The sequence below is a fragment of the Schistocerca cancellata genome, chromosome 4 (genome assembly GCF_023864275.1).
Source record: "Schistocerca cancellata isolate TAMUIC-IGC-003103 chromosome 4, iqSchCanc2.1, whole genome shotgun sequence".
Classification (NCBI taxonomy): Eukaryota; Metazoa; Arthropoda; class Insecta; order Orthoptera; family Acrididae; genus Schistocerca; species Schistocerca cancellata.
In genome coordinates this window covers 696,880,720-696,904,769 of record NC_064629.1, presented here as the reverse complement: position 1 = coordinate 696,904,769, position 24,050 = coordinate 696,880,720, and the positions used below count along the sequence as shown (strand labels likewise).

Below are 24,050 nucleotides of genomic sequence, written 5' to 3'. Positions count from 1 at the left end.
GAGTATGTTCTTAGTTACATGAACACCAAATATTGTAGAATATGCACGGATTAAAAACATAAAAATTTTCAAGAACCTACTAGACATGATAAACAAATATTTGACAGTGATTGGAATTGATTTAGTGACCCACAGGACATCAGCTGGCAATGTTAACGTCTACTCCACACAGGATGCAGCACAGTTCATGGCATTGCTCCCTCTGCTGGAGAAACGGTGATCTGCTGTTTCAGAAGTTCTCACTGGAGCCAATAACAGCACCCTAGATCTAGATCTTATCACTAGTCCTCTGTATGGCAGCTCTGGAGGATCCTCAGTTTCAGATCACATTGTCACATCCTCTCCACTACGATAAGTGTCAAAGGTAATCTCTCCCATTGTCACTTTGTGATCTTCGAGCAGGCTTTCAGTTTCCTTAAACAATGAGCAACCATTGTTGATCTGTGCCTCATAACTGTAGCAGCACTTCATGCAAAAAGATGGAGATGTCTCTGTACTTTTGTCTTCTTGATGAACAGTCATAACCCTGAACTTCGTACATGACATCTGGCAAGGGACAAAGGCTATGATACCATACAAAGTAGCATTTTAGTAACATTTCCAACAGTCCCACTTTCCACACTAGCCTAAAAGTACATAGCAAGTTTCCCAGGCTATACATCATGGCTGTTGCATGGTGTCATAGCTCTCTTCATCATTCCACAGGGCATCCAAGGACTGTATGGGAGCAAGTTGCCTTGCTTCTTTGGTCCTGGTAATGAAGCATTTCACAAAGTCATCCCGAGTATCACTGGTTGAAACGAGAACAGTATATCACTTGTCACTTAGGCTTCACAAGTATGGAGCAGAAAGAATGGTGTGAAGCCTGTAGTGTCTTGCCTTGCTGTTTTAAGTGCAAATGTCATTATGAGCAGTATCCTTATCTCAAGCTCTCTATTCATAGAGAACATATTTGCCAATGTCTTATTAAAGCATTTCCTGAGGACATTTGGCTGTAAGTGGTAGGTAGTTCTCATCCTGTGATTCATGTTACAACACGAAATTATTTCCTATACTAGTCTCGAGTGGGAAATTTTCCCATGATCAGAGATCAAATCTATGCTTTAAAATGATGTCTTTTACAAGGAACCTTGCAATTCCATGAGCTCTGGCAGTCAGCACAGCTTTCGTGACAGTATAGATGGTGAGGCAGTCAGTGCAAGACTATTATTCGTCATTTTCCCTTAAAAGACTTGGGGAACCTCCCTAAGAGGTCGCTTCCAACCTGGTTGAATGGCACTACTGTAGACAGAAATGATACCAGATTCCCTGGAGGTAACTGCAGCATTTGCTTCTGATGTTGGCATTCATGGAGTGGCTCACATAGTGCCTAATGGATCAGTAGAGAGCTGGCCAGTGATATCGGTATCTGATTCTGTTTAGAGTCTTCACGAATCCCTGGTGAATGGATGTTGGAGTGTCATGCAAATACTTCAAGCTAGCTGTCCATATATGAACTGGGATGAAAAGCAACAATGTCTGCTCCACTGGATCACAGTGCCTCTTATACAATGTTTCATTTACTAATTTGTGTCTCCTTTGGTACAGTCCTCTACCTTTGAGGTTTCTATAGTTAGCAAAGCTGGATCTTCCCCCTGTTCAACAGCAACATCACTTAATAGTAGTGATGACTGATATTAATCCATGCTGCTGTGTTGCTTCACAGGATTCCTTGACAGGCAGCTGGTGGACTCGTGTTTGCATCTGATTTTGTATACCACTGTGACATTACACTCCTGAAATAGTACCCATCTCACCTGCTGACCCAATAAATCCTTCACACTTGTCAGCCAGCATAGAGAATGCTGGTTCGTCACAATGATGAACTGTTTGTTTATCAGTTGTAGAGCAGTTCCTTTTGGTCTTGGAGAGTACTCCATATGCATAGCCTATCATCTTTTCAGCACCTTACTGCATTTACACTAGAACTGTACCTATTCTATTAATGCTAGTGTTGGTGTGAAGTTATTCAGCCGGCGACACCCTATACGAGCACTGGCTAATTTGTTTCTGATCCCTGGTCTTGATGTAGTATTTTACCATGTGCCATATGGTATTTCTTTTCTCCACTCTGGATCAGAAAACATCCAATCCTGACACACAATGGCTAACATTTGTCAACGTTGTTCCTCTGTTAGGCCAGATCCTATTGGTAGTTCAACAGCAGTGTCCTCCACTGCATAGTTTGTTAATAGCAGCAAAGCATGATTCTTTGTCAATGGTGCAGAGCTGAATATCGTTGACTGGTTTGGCTGTTTCTTCACACATACCTTTAGGGATGAGTTGTCACTGCTTGTGACAATCAGTGATCCACCAACATTGTTCTTAACCACAGGCAAGGTTTATGACTGCCGCTGGAATATAGGTTTCTTCTGTGAATCTGAGCAGCTGCTTGCAATCAACAAAAGCTTCACTGTTTAACTGAGGATATCGATTCACGACTGGAATTTATCCATTAATGATGGTGAGATAACAATGTCTTCGATGGCGAACAACCAACCAAGCAATCTTTGTTGTAGCTTCATCAATCTGGAGCTCTAGGTCTTTCAGAGTCAATGGCTGCTTGTGATGTCTGCAAGAAGTCTGATCCAGAGCAACATTATGAGTAGATTCTGTTAAAACAACACTCAAAGGGTTGTGTTCCATTATTACATTACTAACAGTTATTATAGCAACAGAGGTTCCTGTCAGTTGGATGTATTTCCCATTTGTGGCCCTCAGCACAGTCACTTATGTATTAAGAAATACAATCATCTTTAGCTGTCAATTATAAGCAGTCACCATTATGAAAAAATAAGCCTGAGTCGACTAGTACCCAGACAGGCTGGCCGTTAATGACACCAATGAGATTTCCTGTCATCTTGGTAACAGTCAATCACAGAGGGTTTTCTCTGAGGTGGCCTCACCTCTGTAAGTGGTTGCCTTGCTTAAGTTTTCCTGAGGTCAGTGGCAAGACAAGCAGATGCCATCTCTGTACAGTGATGGGGAATGGCTATGTCATGTTAAGGAGCAACCTCACCCAGGGTGTGGTGAAAAGGCTTCATCCCACAGGTTGACTATAATCATCTGCAGCTGACTGGTGTGAATATGACTGTTGAGATTGTTGATGTCTTGTGACACAATGGTCATTGAACACTCATAATCTTTTCTCTGCAGTAGTGTACAAGTCTGTGGCATCCACAGTGGAAATACATTGGTCAGGAGTTTGTTGTACCTGCATTGGCTGGATGCTGGGTTGTTGTTTGATGGTTGCAGCATACGCCTGAGTTTGCCGAGTTCACTCTTCACAGCAGTAACACATCACTTCCATAACATCCATACAACGTCATGTTCCATGAATGGACTTTTCATGATTATTCTGAAGGAAGTGTCATTGAAAGGAATGTTCACTTTACATAACTTTTTTATTTATCTGGCAATCTTAAAGTTGACCTCGTCGTCTTACTTTCAGGATATAACTTAGGTCTCCAGGTTTGGCTGTACAATAAAATATACTATTCCCAGGTTTGTCAAGTTGATGGTTTGTTGAAGGTCAAATAAAGCAGTTTTTTCACTAAATCTTCTGTATTCAAAAATTCGTAGAAACTAGTTCACAAAAAGCTTCTCAAAAGGTTCCACAAGAGACTTTTTTCCACCAACAAATGTTGCTACTTTATACAACCATCTTTCCAGCACTCCATCATACAAGCACTCTTCCCACCAGATGCCAACAAGTAGTAGTACAGAGAAGACATCTGAGGCAAAGAAATTTAAATGATTTACATCATTGTCAAAGATGTTGTTTCGATTACCTGGTTTATAATTTAACATTTACAGATTTTAATACAAAAGCTTCAAAAATAATTCAACAGTTCAGTATAAAATAATACATTTTAGTTAACACAGTTTTGTACGAACTTTTTTTACTTATAAATGAAATTACTGATACCCACTGCTATCAATGTCTTAACAATATGTATCAGGCTTGATTGCATCACTTGGCACATTTGATTGGCAGTGGAAATTGGTGCTAAAGATAGATACACCTCTTGCTCAGTGTTCTTTATTACCTCGTGGCATATGGGATAGAAATTCATGGCTGCTATCTCTCGCTTACTCAGTCCGACAGTTCAGGCTGCACATTAACTGCTGTACCTCTTCCGTCACTACCTAAAATAGGAGTGAGCCGAGGTCATGGTGGTCTTCTGCAATGGCCATAGGGAGCAAATTCAGGGGTTCATCATACCTCTTTCATCCAGCTCTTTTCTGTAGCATTGTTTTGATGTGCTGGCATCACTGGATGAATTCCTCTGTTTATGTGACATGCTTTACCAGAAAAACTTTGTACATAGCTTCTGCACATCTTTTCATAAAATATAATATTTCATGGAGTTCTGTCATATTCCAGTTCACAATGTGACATAGGTCCAAAACATGCTACATGTAGGGCTACATCATTTTCCCATGACACTGAACTCTGTTCATTTGTTGTTATGCTAGGCAGACTGACTGCAAATGTTTTCTTCAGTTCAGCCTGGAATTTGTCCAAGCTATCAAGTTTCTCTTCGTTGTTCTTGAACTACACCTGGACTGTATCTTCCACATAAAAGTACACATCTGGCAAACACATCATGTCATCCCTCCTGTTGTATTTGGTAACTCAGTCGAATCTTTTCAACCATTTCGTCAAGTCCTTACCAGCATCCCTGGAAGACACTGATAGAGGCTTGATGTGCAGGTGACTTACTGCTGATTTGGAATTCAGTGCACAGATCTTAGGAACAATGTACTGCTTGTATTCCGATTCCTATCCACGCATGCAATGGCTTTTACATCGCCTAGTTAGAGAGACAGTGATGTAGATGTTTTGAAATACCGGGTGTCTCCACCAAACAATGTCACATTGTAACCACAAGCAAATCCAAACACAGGGTTGTCAGTGAAATACACATTTAGCATTGAAAGCACATTTATTATGGACACCAAATACACACAGAACAGAGCTACCTCCTAAACAGACAGTGCTGCTACTCACACAAACATAAAATATTTGGGAACATAACATTACACACATAAGTAATTCTGAGACTCTTCTAGAAATCATAAACACTAAATAACAAATATTTGCTGGTGATTAGATTTGAACTGGTGACCCACAGCATAGCACACCACTCAGCAACACCAACTGCTACTCCACATTGCATGCAGGACAGTGCAGCATTGTTATCAGTTTTGGTTTAATAAGACTGAGCTACAAACTCTTCTTTACCCAGCCTTAATCTGCCACAATGTAATCTATATCCTTTTACGCAAATGAACTATCATATGTGGAGCAAAGATGCGATTTATTTTTCTTAACCCAAATGAAGATGAATTTAACTACAGTTTCCACATCATCGTGACATACTCCTTCTCCTAATAACGGCAGAATTTTCCATTTACTACCAGCACTAGGTTTTGATAAAGGCATGCTCAACATAAAGGGCTAGAATAAATCAATAATCATTATGTAGAATACAACAATATAACCTCTCAATAAAAATTAATATTTTTCTTTATCACTAACATACTGCATATTCAACAACTACATCAATTAATAAGTGTAATATAAATAAAAACCAAACCAATCATACTAAATATGGAGTATGATTGTCTTTCATACCCACTCTACTTACTACACTTTTTCTTCAGAGATTATCATATAGCCATATTACTGAAAGAGGCACTGAAAGTATTTCCAATTCAATGAAGATTTGAAAAGCAGTGCTTGAATGGATCCCATTCAATTCAGTGATGAGTTGGAAAAGCAGTGCTTGAGTGGATCCCACCACAATGAAAATACTTCTTTACTTTCTTTTAAAATCTTTTCACTTGCAAATCAATGTACTGATGCAATGCTACACAATAAGGGGACCACACCAAGGAGTGAATTACATAATGTCTACATGCAATAAAGTTTCAAACAGAATATAACTTAAGTATTAAATGTAGCAACTGAAGTATATAACTCATCTAAAAGTAAGGCTTTTGTTGCCTTTTACTGTATACCAGATGCAAGAAAAAACTGAAGCATTAGCAGGATTGATCTGCTGACTGTGTTTTCAGAAACATAGCTGCCAAAATGGGATATGCCGATTCTACATACGTTGCCAACTGGATGGCAGTGACCTGTTCATTAGCAGCTTTGCACATTGACCTTACTTATTCAGCCACATTTGTACCTCAGTCTGCATACAAGAGAATAAAACAGGAAAAACTACTACTGTTACATTGGAGGTTTTGCTTGTTGCTTCTTCTGGAAGTGGCTTCTTCCTCACTTTTCATGACACCCTACATGCTCACATGCTGTTTTTATTAGGGGCTTCATACAACATATTACATACGCTTCAGGTTTTTGTAATATAGTGCGTAATACATCATAGATTCCAACATTTATAAGGTACTTTCATATCTTAAATGGCACAAATTGATTGAAAGCACATCGGTGGGGAAAACTTAAGGGTGAAAGTAACTTTTGCATGATGTGTCACTGTCAAGTAATATAGATCCATGAAACTTGGACCATACATAGCAAGTACTGCTACAGTAGAGAAGGTAGCTGAAATAAACATGAAATGAGATGAGCAGAAATAACACTAATTCCAAGACAATAATTACACTGAATTCACCACAACTCGTGACAGTCCCCTGAGCATTCTAAAGGTGGGACATGGTTCTTAATACAGTGTGTGACCATCACGGATAGCGATGCTTGCTCTGCAGCATGCTCCGATGCTGGCCACAAAGTTCGTAAGGACTTCTTGCAGTAGAGTGTTCCATTCCTCCACTAGCACAGCTGACAATTGCTGAATGGTTGTTGGTGCACATGGAAGTGCTGAAATTCATCTCTCCAACACATCCAACACAGCTCAGTGGGGAAGGGGAAGGCCAGTCCATTCACCAAATATCCTCTTGTTCCATGCCCATCTCCAGAAGCGGTTTCCGCGTAGCCTGTTTGGTCAGCCTGTCTGCAAGTTCATTGCCTGGGATGCCGACGTATCCTGGGGTCCAGATAAACACCAAGGAACAACTGGACCATTCCAGGGTATAGATGGACTCCTGGATGGTAACTACCAAAGGATGGCGATGGCGAGGGTAGCACTGGTCGATAGGTTGTAAGCTCCTCAGGGGAGTTAGTACAGAGGAGAAACAACTCACCAGAGCATGAACAGATGTGCTCAAGTGCACGAGATAGGACCACCAGCTGTGCAGCGAATACACTACAGCCATCGGGTAAGGAATGCTGTTCAATACGGCTACTGTGAATGTAGACGAAGCCAACATGACCATCAGCCATCGAGCCATTGGTGGAACACCACTTCACAGCCCCAGAACACTTCAAGAATCGAGAGGAAGTGACAGCAGAGAGCCACAGGATTAACGGAGTCCTTATGGTCACACGAAAGGTCCAGGCGAAGCTTCAGCCTAGGGCTACACCGTTGAGGTGTACATGAATGGACCTCGAGGAGAGGTGGTAAAGGCAAGGGCTCCAGTTCAGTCAGAAGCGATCGCACACGAACCGCAGTCGTTAGCCCTGATCTGGACCGCCTATGCAGGAGGTGAACCGTCGTGGTGGTGAAAATAGGACAGTAACTAGGATGTTCAGGAGAGCTATGAATGTGTGCAATATAACTGGCGAGCAGTTGTGCAAATCGAATCTTCAATGGAGGGACTCCAGCTTCCACCAGTACGCTGATCACCAGACTGGCCCTAAAAGCTCCTGTCACTAGGAAAACTCCGCAATGGTGTAAAGGGTCGAGCAACCGCAATTCTGATGGCGTCGCCGAACCATAAATCACACTCCCATAGTCAAGGCGGGATTGAACATGGACTCTGTAGAACTGCAGCAGCATGGAGCGATCTGCACCCCAGTAGGTGTTGCTCAGGCAGCGTAGGGCCTGCTGGCTGCCAACACTTCCATTTAAGCTGACGAAAATGAGGAAACCAAGTCAAACGAGTGTCAAAAACCAGACCTAAGAATCGATACTCTCAATGACAGTTAGTGGATCGTCATTAAGGGAGAGTTTTGGTTCTGGATGAATGGTACGATGCTGACAGAAATGCATGACACACGTCTTCACGACTGAAAACTGGAAGCCATGGGCTAGATCCCAGGACTGCGCCCTGTGGATGCCTCCCTGTAGGTACCACTCAGCAACACCTGTACTGGTGGAGCAGTACGAAATGCGGAAGTCGTCTGCATACGGAGAATGTGAGACAGATGGCCCTACAGCTGCTGCTAGACCGTTAATGGCCACTAAAAATAGACACACAGTCAATACAGAGCCCTGCGGGACTCCATTCTCCTGGATATGGGGGGAACTATGAGAGGCACCAAGTTGGACACGGAAAGTACGGAGCGACAGGAAATTTTGGATAAAAATCGGGAGCGGGCCTTGGAGACCCCACTCCTATAATCTGGCAAGGATATGATGTTGCCAGGTGGTGTCTTACACATTTCGTAAATCAAAAGAGACGGCACCCTGGTGTTGGCGTCTGGAAAAGCCTGTTCAGTTGGCAGACTCGAGGGACACAAGATTATCAGTGGTAGAAAGACCCTGGCGGAAGCCGCTCTGACATGGAGCCAGTAGGCCACGTGACTAACCGCCGACACGCCATACATTCCAGCAGCATGAAAAGAACATTGGTGAGGCTGTTGGGCTAATAGCTATCCACATCAAGCGGATTTTTACTGGGTTTGAGCACTGGAATGATTGTGCTCTCCCGCCATTGCAATGAAAAGACGCCATCGCACCAGATCCGGTTGAAGATGATGAGGAGATGTTGCTTGTAGTCAGATGAGAGATGTTAAATCATCTGACTGTGGATCCGATCTGGCCCAGGAGCTGTGTTGGGGCAATGTGCAAGGGCACTGACGAGCTCCCACTCTGTAAATGGGGCGTTATAAGATTCACTGTGGCATGTAGTGAAAGAGAGGACTTTCCCTTCCAGCCGCTGCTTAAGAGTGCGAAAGATTGGGGAGTAATTCTCCGATGCAGAGGCTCAAGCATGGTGCTCAGCAAAGTGCTCAGCAATCACGTTTGCGTCAGTAGAGAACATGTCATTTATGTTAACACCGGGAACACCTGTTGGGGGTGTGATACCCGAAAACACGTTTTATCTTTGCCCAGACTTGGGTAGGTGACGTATGGCACCCAATGGTCGAGACGTATCTCTCCCAATACTCCTGCTTCTGTCATCCAACAGGTTGGCAAACTCGAGCATGGAGCTGTTTAAAGGCTATGAGATGCTCCAGGGAAGGGTGACCCACTGTAGAGCTCGCCAACGCTCTTGAATAGCTTCAGCGACTTTCAGTGACCACGAAGGGAGTGCCTTTCCCGGGGGCACCCTAAAGAGCGAGGGATCACGCTTTCCACTGCAGAAACAATTGTTGTAGTCACCTGCTCAACCATCACATTGACGTTACCACGTTGGGGAGATTCAACAGTGGCAGCAGATGCGAAAGTTTCCCAGTCCGCCTTGTTTAATGCCCAGCTGGGCATGCGTCCGTGGGCCTGACACCGGGGCAGTGACAGGAAGCGGTCACTACCACACAGGTTGTCATGTGCTCTCCAGTGGACAAATGGGAGAAGTCCTGGGCTTCAAACTGATAAATCAATGGCCGAGTAACTGCCATGAGCCACACGTAAGTGTGTGGCGGCCCCAGTGTTTAAGAGGCAGAAGTCAAACTGAGACAGTAAAGTTTCGACATCTCTGCCTCAGCCAGTAAGCATGGTGCCACCCAACAAGGGGTTATGAGAGTTAAAATCTCCCAAAAGTAGGAAGGTTTAGGGAGTTGAGCAATCGATGCAGCCAATGTGTTCTGGGGTACTGCACCATCTGGAGGAAGATATACATTGCAGACAGTTATTCCCCACATTGTCCTTATCCTAACAGCGACAACTTCAAGAGGGGTTTGAAGGGGCACCGTTTCAATACCAAGTTTAGGACATAAACGCAAACTCCATCTGACACTCGATTATAGTCACTACGGTTCCTGTAATATCCCTTGTAGCCACGGAGGGCAGGTGTCTGCATTTCTGGGAACCAAGTTTTCTGGAGGGCAATGCAGAAAGCAGGTGTAAAGCTTAACAGCTGCCGTAGCTCAGCCAGGCGGTGGAAAAATTCGCCGCAATTCCACTGGAGGATGACGTTATCATGAGACTGGGAAGACGTGGAACATTCAATGAGGCAGTTTATGCCTCAGAGTCACCCGCTGCCACCGACGTTTTGCCTGAGTAGTCTATATCCATTGTGTCTGAAGGTCCGGCGAGATTAAGTCCTCAGCAGATGCCAGAATCTCCACCTCATCCTCATACGCAGAACTTGTAGGGCTTCTTTGATTCAGTCTCCGGGACTGAGGAGGACCATGAAGCCCTATGACCAGCTACCTGTGGCTGCTTCAGCCACTAGCAGGTGTCCACTTTGCCACTGGTAGGAACCTGGGAAGGTAGTGACCCAAGGGACCCCTTCCTAGAGAGAGGAGCCGAAGAAGACTTATGCTTCTCTGGCTCAGAAGTGGGTGGGTGGGGGGGGGGGGGGGGTGGGGGGGGGGGATGTGCTGCTCCCGAAGTAGGTGGTGCGGGAGCAACCGCGAGGGAAATGCCCCCACCATCAAGGGGGCAGATGTAGTCTTATGGCTCTGAGAGCTGAATGGAATTGGTGCAACAGATGGGGCTTTAACAGTAGTTATAGGAGCGGCGTAAAATGTTGTTACACACACGGAATGGAGCCTTTCAAATTTCCTTTTAGCCTCAGTGTAGGTCAGTCAGTCCAGGGTCTTGTATTCCGTTATTTTCCTTTCCTTCTCTAGGATCCTACAGCCCGGCGAGCAAGGGGAATGGTGCTCTCCGTAGTTGACACAGATGAAAGATGGGGCACACCGAATATCGGGATGGGACGAACGACCACAATCTCGACATATGAGGCTGGTGAAGTACAGTGGGAAGACCTATGGCCAAATGTCCAACACTTAACGCACTGCATCGGGGGAGGGATATATGGCTTGACATCACAATGGTAGACCATCACCTTCACCTTCTCAGGTAATGTGTCACCCTCGAGAGCCAAGATGAAGACACCGGTGGTAACCTGATTATCCCTTGGACCCGGTGGACGCGCCGGACGAAATGGACACCTCGTCGCTCTAAGTTGGCACACAGCTCGTCATCGGACCATAAAAGAAGATCCCTGGACCATATTTAAGCTCTTATGGGGTATGACAGTAACAGAAACATTCCCCAGTTTGTCACAAGCGAGTAATGCCCGTAACTTGGCAGAGGAGGCTGTTTTTATCAAGACTGACCCAGACCACATTTTGGACAAGCCCTCCACCTCCCCAAACTTGTCCTCTAAATGCTCAACAAAGAACTGAGGGTTCATGGACACACAGGATTCCACATCAGCTCACGTACATACTAGGTACCAAGGAGAATAAGATTCGCTACCATCCTTAGCCTGGCATTCCTCCCATGGTGTGGCCTGGGAGGGGAATGATTTTGGGTCGTACTTCTGTGCATTGAATTGAGCCTGTGAACCCTTAGAGACTGCTGGTGTTTGACCACCAGCAAAAGATGATGTACTACGTTTCATCGTGTGTCATCCGCCCTGATGCCACCCACTCTGACAAGGGGCCCTCCCCACAGGTTCCACCCAGCTGCAGCGAAAGCCACCTGGCAGGATGGCCTTTGCCGGGTGTCCCGATGCCCCAGGGGGATGGGCATCTACCCTTTGACATACATGGTGATTTAAGGGCGCAGGCATCAGCAGAGTGATCCCTGTGTGGTCAGGGGGCTACAACCAACAGGGTACATGGCAGCCCCATCACAACGGACTAGCTACCGTTCTGGATATGAGGTGCAAGGAAGTCCATGGTCATTTTCAGTGCAGAAAGCGACATTGCATAGTGCATGGTGGAAAATGCACCCAGGAAGGTGTCCTCGCACCAGAGATGGAGAACGAGGGGGACTGCAATGTGATAATGAGAAAGTGGGCTAAAGATCTCAATGCAAGGTGGACACGATGCACCATGTAAGGCGCCCTTCCCCCAATGGGCTCACTCTTTGGGGAAATTTAGAAGATGGAGGTCAAACCCTATCGGGTAGCATCACATAAAGACCGAAACGTGAGACTCCTTTTAGTTACCTCTTACGACAGGCAGGAATACCTCGGGCCTATTCTAACCACCGGACCCGCAGGGGGATTTCTCATTTGAGTTCCCAAAGCATCTACTTAACACTAGCATGTTGTTCGAACCTACGAGTAACATAGCAGTCCATCCCTGAACTACTTTGATGTCTTCCTTTTGTTTTCAACTCTTCCAGTGTTTCTCTACACCACAGATGCTTGTTACTACCAAATCAGTGCATGCATTGAGACCACACTAGGTGCAACGCCATGCTGATATGTGGGCTCTTACTGCCAAATTCTTTGTAAATTCGAGTCCAATTTGTAATCTGTAATTGCCACAATAAGATCACATAATCTCCCAACCTGGGAAGTCTTGTATCTTTTCCTTCTCGGTGCTTCACCTTTTTTTGTCAGGCAGTGTATTTTCACTGCAGATAGAGGTTCAAACCATCTGTTCCAGATAATTTTTTAAGAAAGATGTTGTAAAACATTGTATGTTATTTTACTTCACCTGTCACTTATGATTTTTTTTTTATCTCATTGTCTTTTCTGGTGAGAAGTTCTCAACTCCAGTTAGGTGGAAGCTCATTTCAGTGCCTGTCACTTCCATCATCTTTTGGCAGTCAAGGTGACTTCTGTGTCATCCTTACATAGTTGGTACTAGGGATTGGCGTATCTGCTACCAGTGCCTTGGTGCAGCTGAGATGAAAAAGAGGGTAGGATCTGTAACTGAGCATGCTGGAAATGACATCAGTCTTCCACGTATACCCTTGCAGCAGTACTAGGAGGGAACGGAGAGCACCCAAGCACAAAGTACACAGAGACAAAACAGTGCCATCTCCATACAAGAAGATGATGCAAGTGGTGTTCTTGTAAACAGCACACGTTTTTTGAGATATCATCAAACTGCAGACCAGAGAACTTTGTATTACAGGTTTATAAATCTCCCTAAAACTTTTATGGAGTGGCTAAAATTTTCTTCAATTATTATGGCGCACCTTGGGTACGGTGTGTTAACTGTAAGATGGCAGAGTTGCGAGGGGAGTGCGGGGAGAGAAGGAGGCAAGCATTGACTGGCGAGGGGAGAGGAGCTGTTGGGGAGGGGACAAGGCGCGTCTACCTGTTGCAGTGCTGGCACTACAAATTGTGCGTCATGCCTACACAAAAGCAGATGAAAGGCTTGGAAGTAAAACTCACTTTAAATGTTGTTCGTAAACGAAACTGAAATCGTCGTGTGTGTGTGTGTGTGTGTGTGTGTGTTATAATAGAAGGAAACATTCCATGAAGGAAAAATATACCTAAAAACAAAGATGATGTGACTTACCAAATGAAAGTGTTGGCAGGTCGACAGACACACAAACGAACACAAACATACACACAAAATTCAAGCTTTCGCAACAAACTGTTGCCTCATCAGGAAAGAGGGAAGGAGAGGGAAAGACGAAAGGATGTGGGTTTTAAGGGAGAGGGTAAGGAGTCATTCCAGTCCCGGGAGCGGAAAGACTTACCTTATGGGGAAAAAAGGACGGGTATACACTCGCACACACACACATATCCATCCACACATATACAGACACAAGCAGACATATTTAAAGACAAAGAGTTTGGGCAGAGATGTCAGTCGAGGCTGAAGTGCAGAGGCAAAGATGTTGTTGAATGACAGGTGAGGTATGAGTGGCGGCAACTTGAAATTAGCGGAGATTGAGGCCTGGTGGATAACGGGAAGAGAGGATATATTGAAGAGCAAGTTCCCATCTCCGGAGTTCGGATAGGTTGGTGTTAGTAGGAAGTATCCAGATAACCCGGACGGTGTAACACTGCGCCAAGATGTGCTGGTCGTGCACCAAGGCATGTTTAGCCACAGGGTGATCCTCATTACCAATAAACACTGTCTGCTTAGTACATCCCTATGAAATCCCCAAACCACCTTCCCTACCCTCTGGCTCCTACCCTTGTAACCGCCCCCGGTGTAAAACCTGTCCCATGCACCCTCCCACCACCACCTACTCCAGTCCTGTAACCCGGAAGGTGTACACAATCAAAGGCAGAGCCACATGTGAAAGCACCCACGTGATCTACCAACTGACCTGCCTACACTGTGATGCATTCTATGTGGGAATGACCAGCAACAAACTGTCCATTCGCATGAATGGACACAGGCAGACAGTGTTTGTTGGTAATGAGGATCACCCTGTGGCTAAACATGCCTTGGTGCACGACCAGCACATCTTGGCGCAGTGTTACACCGTCCGGGTTATCTGGATACTTCCTACTAACACCAACCTATCCGAACTCCGGAGATGGGAACTTGCTCTTCAATATATCCTCTCTTCCCGTTATCCACCAGGCCTCAATCTCCGCTAATTTCAAGTCAAGTCAATTCAGGACTAGGGAGAGGTCTGCCATCTAAAAGTTTACACACTGTACATACGTGCCAGCGAACTGAAGTTCTATTTGAAGTTCTTAGTTCTGCCAATGAGTCCAAATGGAAACTACAACTTGTATCCTGCTTCACATGCTCACTCAATTCCTAGCTCAATTAACTTAAGATTCTTGTCTGGTGCTATAAATATACCACCTCTCAATTCATGGAGATTTTCGGCACTGTAGACAGAAAATTCATTAGGAAATCACACTTCAAGGACACAAAAGCACATGGCAGAGGCCCTTGCTTTGATCAGTAAATGTATACAAGTGAAGAAAAGCAACTGTGCATAAGAACTTTAATCATCTGGCTTCAAAAGTAACTTCCTTTAGTCTGTCCAAATATAAAGGATATGGTCATCTTTAGTAGATACGGAACTGATCTGATCCACTCTTGGGTGCAACACTACTTTCTGCCACATATAGTTTGGCATGACTGATATTTGCTCAGATCCATAATGGTTTTGATGCCTATGAACAGCTAGGCAAGTATGCTGGTTGGTAATGGTCAACAATGACAATGACTGAGGAATACAAAGAACTTCTACAAATATTAAACCAGAAAAAAAGTGTTACCTAACTTAAAAGTGGTGACTCACCAAAACCACAGTAAAGGTGAAATCTGGCAAATGATATAGACAAAAAAAGCATGCTATGTTTGTTGTTCTTTCTGTGTCTCAGCCTAGTCACATTTATAGACACATTAATCTGTTGAAAATATAAAAATCAGTGTTCTCCATCCACTTCTTTCGACATCCTACCAACTGTTTCAATGATTGGCTGAGAAAATCCACTTATGGAGCTATTCAAGAATGTTATGGTCTTACATCTTCGTTCTAAGACTGCAAAAGACAACTATCAGATGATGCATACCTGGAATACAGGCATCTCCAATAGCATGAGGTTATCATGCAAGGAGTCCTATCATCTGGACTCACATTGGAAGCAACTGAGAAAATACCTTAATTATTATCCACATCATGCGATCATTCATCATATGGACTTCTTAATATGACCACTGACAACAATTCTTTAGCAATTCACGCAGTAAAGCTGAGTCAAAGTGTGAAAGCCTCTGCAGTGCAGCTGAACACACATAACGTGACACATCCAGTCATGCACATTGTTCAAAAAGTCATTTTCCTGTACATAGGCCAATTCACCCTATTGGGCACCTATTTTAGAGCAACCCTTTCAGCAAATCTGTCTCATATCTGAATTATTCTGATGTAGTGGTTAATCAAGTGAAGTTTATCTCCTACTTCATATTAAACAGTGTCCATAATGCAGAACAACAAACACATCCGCTCAGTGTTTCAGAAGGAAAGGCCAATATTATGGTAGAATGGCCATTTGAAGCACAGACGTTCACGCAGACATTTGTTAAATTTTGAATTCTTCTCACTAGATATTTTGATTGAATGAACAACGAGAAAAAATTGCTCACTTAACGATCCAATACATTTCTGTTGAGTAATTTACTCAAGAGCACTGTTTTAACATTTACAGTTTACAAACTTTTTTTATTATTTATATTTTAAACTGTCAGTCTTGGAAACAGCCTGTCAAATGTGTGTATGCTTAAAGTTTACAATCAACTTTAAATAATTCACAATAAAAGAACAAAAAGCAACTATCACCTTCAGTGTACTTTTCTACTCTCAGTACATGTCACAACACTCGTCTCGCTGCTTCACTATGCACCTTTATGAGAGTAGTAGTTATAATGATGCAACCTAACACTTTATCTCGCACAAACTATCTCACTGATAAACAGAAAGTATCTGATATGAAATAGTAATAAACATAAGAAAATTGTTTGATGATGATGATGATGATGATGATAAAAATTTTCAAGCATTTACCTCAGGAACCATTAAATATACAGCATATGTTTATACAAACATTTTTGCTGCAAAGGACTATTTATGTTACCTCCTTGAAAATTTATCTTCTCTCCTGATAAATGTGCTATCTACTGTATTCATAAGATATAATTATACCTTCTATCTATATAGTGGCGATGCCACCTCTCTCGACAATAGTGCACCACATGTCCCGGACATCCACAGTGGAAACATACTGGTTGGTTATCCTAGATCCTCTGGATGACAGTCTTCCTTGGTGCCCAAACAGGTTTCTCATGTGGAATTGTAGGAATGTAACTCCACCTGGATCTAGACTTTTTCATCGTTTTAAAGGGAAATGAAGGACAAGAAATTGGGTTCAATGTCTGTTCCACTTCCTCCCTTATGACCTCTTGAAGCATCTCGGTTTTTTGCTCGCCATGCAATGCAAGTGCCTTCTGAACTTCCTCTCTCACTATCTGGCGAAGAACACTTGTGAAATCAGTTGCTTCCTCCATCACAGACATCGATACAACGTTTGGAAGCCGTTCAAACTTTTTGTGTGTAATGCTTTTTGGATGCATTGTCTTGATATACTGGGACCATTTTATGAAGTCGTCTGCTGTCGAAATCTCCTTCAGGATTACGGCTTGATACATGTCCTCAGCAACACCCTTTATGAAATGTGCAACCTTATCTTCCTTCTTCATTCTAGGATCCACCATTTTACACAGCTCCAAGACGTCTTGAATGCAGGATGCTGTAGTTTCTCCTGGACGCTGTGACCTGCACTTTAATTTATCTTCAGCCTTCCACTTCTGTCATTGTGTGTTGCCGAAATAATTGCGCAGTTCCACCTGGAATACTTCCCAGCTTGTGAACTACTCCTCGTTGTTCTCATGCCATTGCTTGGCAGTGCCCTCCAAGTAGAAAAATACCTTAGCCAAACACACGGTGTCATCCCATTTGTTAAATATGACTATATGCTCATAAACCTTCAGCCACTTGTTTGGATCTTGGCCATCATCACCAGAGAACCCGGAAGGATGTCTCATGTGGTGGCACACAGTTGCTGTCATCATAACGTCTTCTTCTTCTGTCTCCAATACATTGCGGTCTGTTGAATATGGCTCCAACTCAGGTTTCTCGCCACAAACGGTGGCTCTGTCGTGACCTGATGGGAGCCACTGTGTTGTCGATAACGTGCACTATGACAAGTTCCAATACCCAGAGTCTCCACCAGAATAATGTCATGTTGAAGAAGGTGTAATAAGATGAATGACGAACACTAACTTCACTTAACGAAGGTATATTTAGCACTTGCACATACAAGAGTGCGGAGCGAACTGCCTTCGGCCAGAACACATAGAGAAGATACTTCTAGAATATACTCAAACCGCATATAGAAATTAAAATTGTACAGTGCAGGTGAGTTTTGAACTCACGACCCTCCATGCAACAGTTTAGTATCATAACCACTACACCACGGGGCTTCTCAGCTTCTTCTCCGACAATATGATCACCATAGTGATACACTACAGACAAGCTACAGAGAATGTTATTGAAATAAGTGTAACAACTAGGTTGGATACTACAGCCATAGGAATTTGAGAAAGAATGAATATTCAGGTAAAACAAAACAAATTACTGTAATGCAATTGTGGATAGCACACGAGCAGGTCTCAGGCAACAACAGCTGGTCAGACAGTTGGTGCCAGTCTGTGTCAAGCTGAGCATAGAAACTGATAGCTCACATTCCATTCCATTTCATTCCCTTTGTCAGCAACTACTTTTAAAAAAGTAGTGTCTGCAACATCGTGTAGCCTAAAAGAAAATTTTTAGTTTTATTATAGATGTGGAATATGCTACAAATTGTTTGTATGAAAGGTAAATGAAGAAGCACAGTATTTTGAGCCGTCACCTTCACTGGGGTTACTGCTTAAAACACCCAAAACAACATGTGAAAGACAAGACCAGTGTGGGCGTGTGTTTTCACCTGACTTACACACCAATGGATTGTTTCTCATTGTCTATGCCAGAAAATAAAAATTAAAAGCAACAGACTAATCAATACAGTGGGCCAATAATAGTCAAGGAAGATAACACAAGTTGAGAGTGAACAGTGTATGGGGTAAAGTGGATTATGACAAAAAATTGAGATTATTTACTCATTTTTCGTGGTAACTAATTCACATGTACCTTGTGAAAAGGCCAACAATAAGTAACTACTGGTCAAAACATCTGCACTGCATAATCCCTTTCATGCAATGATGATAAGCTATGTTAGTTCAAAGCAATTTTGCTGAACTTGGAGCTCAATAACAATGACAAATTATTTCTCATAATCATTTCAAAATTTGCTCATTTTTTGTCATTTGAATTCTTATGTCATCCTCTTCATTTACTCCCTATGGATATTTGACAGTTAATGAAAGTATGTGTGGTTTGAAATGACAAACTGATTTTTCAGTGTAAATGACTAGCACACAACAGAGAAGTACAGCATAAAAATGCTTAGTGCTTGTGATCTTTTGACTGGGTATGTACTTACAATGGAGGCATCCGCAGGGAAAAGGGCAGAGGAGCCAGCTGTATGGCACTTTTTAATACATTATTAGAGTAGTACCATGACAGACACAAAGTCACATAAATGTACTGCTATTATATTTCACCTGCTGTATTTGATTATCTACGTGCATATAAGATAAAAGCAGTAGGCACTTGCTTGACTAACCGGAAAGATCTTCCACAATTTACAGTTGTCAAGCTCAGACTCTAAAAACGACCATTTCTGAGAGAAGGGAGTATCTCCTCTGCCTGGAATGAAAGGACACAAGTGATGTTCTGATATTCTCAAAATGCCACCTTGCTTCAACAACAGAAGTAAATGTGTGCTCACAAGGATACTTAGTGACATAAAGAAGCAGACAATGTTTTGAACATAAAATTCATAAAATTCACACAGTGGATCCAATCACATCTAATGATTGTTTTCTATCCTTTAAAGAGCAATCAATCCAAATGGTGGAAGAATTCTCCTTTCAGTTATTTGTTGGGTATCATTCAGAGCATATAAGAGGACAAGAAAACAGGCACTAAGTCACTGGCAGATTTTTGCCCAGAAAATACCACATAGCAGGAACAAATTGCATCTGACACTTCTGTAAAATATGTGTCAGCCTCATTAACAGCCAGGCGGAGGAGTATATCGAAAAGAAATATTTTTTTCTGTGGATGTACCAATGTTTCAAAACATTTCACACTGAGAAAAATTTAATGCAGTTGGTACAAGTTTTCTTTCTGAATAAAGTCTTAATAGTAAAATGAGTCTTAAGTCTGCTATCTATAAAATATTACAATAATATCCCCAGGAGTAACGAGACCATTTCTGAACGTTTCACCTGACACTTTGTACAAAAATATAGCATTCACTATTACAGAACTATGATTTTTGAAAAATTTGCTTACAATCAGCTGTCCAGCTACCTTTGTCCAGGGTGGTTGAGAAATTAATAATATCACTTTTGAGGTAGTTCAACATTCGGTGTCAAAATGTTGGACTTTCATCCCTCTTACCACCAGCCTCCTCCAGAGCAGGTGTGCTCCAAGCAAAATATTAATGTGAATCTCTGCAGTCCCTGCTTCTGCTAAGATAGTAATTTGGAAAGTGCAATAATGCCTTGGAGAAATGTCAGTATGTAGTCTGAGCACCTGGATGTGATTGAGAAGGGTCACATCATGAGCCTGCACAAAGCTGGTTAGTCCCTTAGGTGTTGGAGTAGGAAATGAGATAATGCCCCCCCCCCCCCCCATTCATAGTGAGTGAATGATTGTGTGTGTGTGTGTGTGTGTGTGTGTGTGTGTGTGTGTGTGTGTGTGTGTGTGTGCCACAACACCCAGAGATGACAGGACAGGGGATTGTGCTGTGCTAAGTATTACACTGTTCACACTACTCTCCACATTGACTCTTCCAAACTATCAACCATCTCAGAATACACTGGAATGGTGCTGTTACATAATCATGCACAGATACACATTGGCAACATGATGTATTCACCAATAAATTATACACCTAGGCAACATTGACTAGCAAATCCTTATACTATAGTACCCATGTTAACACTAAACAACACCATTTATTGTCGTTCCTCACATCACTTTTAAGAGCTGGTTTTATAACATGGGGTGCAACTGCCTACAGTGCGTGTACCCATACTACTTTTAATACCTCAGCTAGAAACCAAAATGGGCACAGAAGAGGTTGGAAGGGCACCAAGAACTCCAGCGCGCAACAAAATCACTGGTGCTCACAGAGTGGTGTATTAAAGGGCCACATGCTAAGCAGCACTGCCAGTACTGTGCTTCAACTTCTATTTGGTGTTGCTTGACAATGTTTAAGGTTAGTTCACAATGAACTTCAACAATGGATGTGGTCAGCTTGGTTCTACCCTTAACATTAATGAACAAGAATTTTGGTTTACCAACAAATTCCTGTTTACAATTAGCGTTATTCTGCAACCAGTCAAGGGCTGTTCTTGTATAATTACAAAATAAAGTGTGGACCACCACAGAGGCAAATGTATTTATTTCAAGTTCCCATGCCACAACTGGGAATGCTACAACTAATCAAGAGACTGTCCAAGAACTTTAGTTACCGCTCTATGCCTTGCAGCACCAGTTATCTTTCCCCATAAGAGTATTAAGGGTATGGACAAATCATTTGATATCTTGGAAATATGTAAGGCTATTCAAACAATTCATGATAGATTAACACAGTATGCCTTGAGACCCAACAAGCTATTTGCAAAGTAGGAGTTAATAAAATGGTTCAAATGGCTCTGAGCACTATGGGACTTAACATCTGAGGTCATCAGTCCCCTAGACTTAGAACTACTTAAACCTAACTAACCAAAGGACATCACACACATCCATGCCAGAGGCAGGATTTGAACCTGCGACCGTTGCAGCAGCGCGGTTCCACACTGAAGCGCCTAGAACCGCTCGGCCACAGCAGCCGGTGTTAGGAGTTAATACATCTACTTAAAACAAGATCAATTCACTGTACCAAAAACAACAGACTATTCTCTCCCCCTCCACCACCAACCCCGGAAGAGTTTAAATTCTGGACAAAGTAAATGTGAGACATACTTAAAATTAAGTATTATGATCTTACCTTCTGCTCCACAGGCTGAGGCAAGCAATCCACCTTCATTTTTTATTTCGTCAAACTTCGAAAAAAGGGTTGCAATCCTAAAAAAAAATTTTAAAAAAATAAAAAAATACACGTAGTAGTGTTAATAGATAGACAACAATTCTGCATGTATTTTTTAACTACACCAAAAAAACTCAAATTGATGTGATTCACAACAATAATACATTCATTGACTACAACACAATTTAAACCTTTTCAGAAATATAATTTATTATCCTGGACTTCACACGTACAGAATATTCAATGTCTAATCAGCTGTATTTAGGAACTGAAAACAATGTACACATAGTCAACAGAATAAAAACTTACTTTGTGTCTTTGGCACTACAGCGACGTTGGATATCTTGTCGAAATTTTTCCCCTACATGTCGATATATTTCAGTCAATGTATTAAAAGCTGCATCTCTCACGGATGGAAGTGGATCGTGCAGAAGTTTCAAAATGCTTGGAACATGTTTCGACAAGCCAAGGTTTGAAGGTCCATGCCTTGGAAACAAGAAGCAACAATCACCCAAAAGAATTACATATTGTACAACAGATTTATTTCACACAAACTGTAAGTAACCTCCACTTCAACATAAATTCTTCAAAAATGGAAATTAGTTACACTTTGCAGTTAAGATGGCTAACTGTAATTTGGATATTGGATATTAAAAAAATTACATACATGGATGTGATTTTCTATTAACATTCAGCATCTGAAAACAATCAAATTCAGTTTACATCAGTTGTTGACAGCACCTACAATTAGTTGCTTCACTCACAGCTTGGTATCATCCGTGAAATTTGTTAACTGATTTCATCTACCTGTAGGTTTCACACATTTCTGTCCAGTTTATGAACAAGTTTAAATTTTGAGAAATCACTTGCTAGATTGCAAATTACTTCAACATTTTGATCTTCTTAATCTACATAATTTCTATTCTTAAGAAAATAACAATTGCAGTCACCACAAATGAAGCGAGTCCCAATCGACCATAGATATATAGTTTTTAGTATCCATTGGCACAGATAGTGAACAGTTTTGCCTCTACGATTTTGCAGTGCCAGTGTTATTTCAATGATGATGCACTGCAACGACGACAGCCATTACTACACACATCAGACGAATTCATAATTGTGAATAATGACCACCATCAGCTGTAGAATGGAATTATGACAATGAAAATTTGTGCAGCACTGGGACTCGAACCCGGATTTCCCGCTTATCACGAGTGGTCACCTTACAATTTGGCTATCCATACATTACTCACAGCCAGACTCAAACTTCCACAAGTCATCAACCATACGTCTACGATCTGCACTCGCACATCCAGGTTGAGTCTGGTTGCGAGTCGTGTATGGATAGCCAAATGGTAAGGCGACTGCTCACAATAAGTGGGAAATCTGGGTTCGAGTCCTGGTCCTGCACAAATTTTCATTGTTATCATTCCATTCTACAGACGATTGTGGTCATTATTCACAACTGCGAATTCATCTGATAAGTTTTGCTCTAGTTTTAGTTCCAACAGCAAGTCTAACCTGTTACACCAAATGTGGTGTCTTCTTTCCTTCCATATTATATCCTACACATTAGAAATGTCAGTGTCAATTAATCCAGTTGACACTACAGCCCACAACCATGACAAATGGTAATTAAATCAAACATTCACTTCATAGGGAAATTGCTGATTATGATTTTATACACCAGACGGATGAATTTCTTCACATGATACAGCTATCACGCAAAGTGATTATTTCAGTCTTGTATTGGCATAATAATACATTTTTGGTCCCAATAAATCAAATTATTGCAATAAGATTCTGCTACAAGTTACAAATGAATCACTGCAATGGACCGAGTGATGTGAAACTCATATTTGGTAGTAAAGTTTCAAATAACTGTAACATAATGGAAAGAAACTTGTGCACTGATGCAATTTTTCCAAAACAAAAAATCAGCGCATTAGACTAAAGAAACTGCTTCAATATTTTTCTGAGAGCTGCTTAATAGCTCAAACTTTCCCTAAGGCAGAAGGTCGAGGTTCTCTGATTAACACTCACCAGACGACTCGGATAGCTAAATCAGACTGTGTTCAAAGTGAAGACACTTCCACTATCAAAATTTTATTAGTGAATTCTCAAAGCATTTGTAACAAAATTTCCAAATTTACTACCCTTTAGGAAACTAGTCACGCTCAAATTATTCTCTGCACTGAGAGATGACTGAAACCCCAAGTATGAATCTCTGAGATAGTTAGTGATTCTTGGAACGTACGAGGGCTATCCACAAAGTATATTACGTTTTGGAATTAAAAATAAATAAAGTACTGGAATTTTTTTTATTATATACAGATGAAAGCCACACTTAAATACTACTTTTCTACATAGTTGCCATTTAA

General features: G+C 42.1%; 1 protein-coding gene across 19 annotated transcripts in view; it reads right to left on the bottom strand.

Moving 5' to 3' along the window:
• LOC126183635 (CLIP-associating protein 1-B-like) overlaps positions 1-24,050 on the bottom strand; it is a 764,859-nt gene that overhangs the window by 711,917 nt on the left and 28,892 nt on the right. For all 19 annotated transcript variants that reach the window (XM_049925777.1, XM_049925772.1, XM_049925761.1 and 16 more), the window contains exons 6-7: positions 21,979-22,155; positions 21,631-21,707 (exon numbers count right to left, since the gene is read on the bottom strand). In XM_049925777.1, the coding sequence (XP_049781734.1) occupies positions 21,631-21,707; positions 21,979-22,155 (254 nt within the window). The remainder of the gene's footprint in view (positions 1-21,630; positions 21,708-21,978; positions 22,156-24,050) is intronic.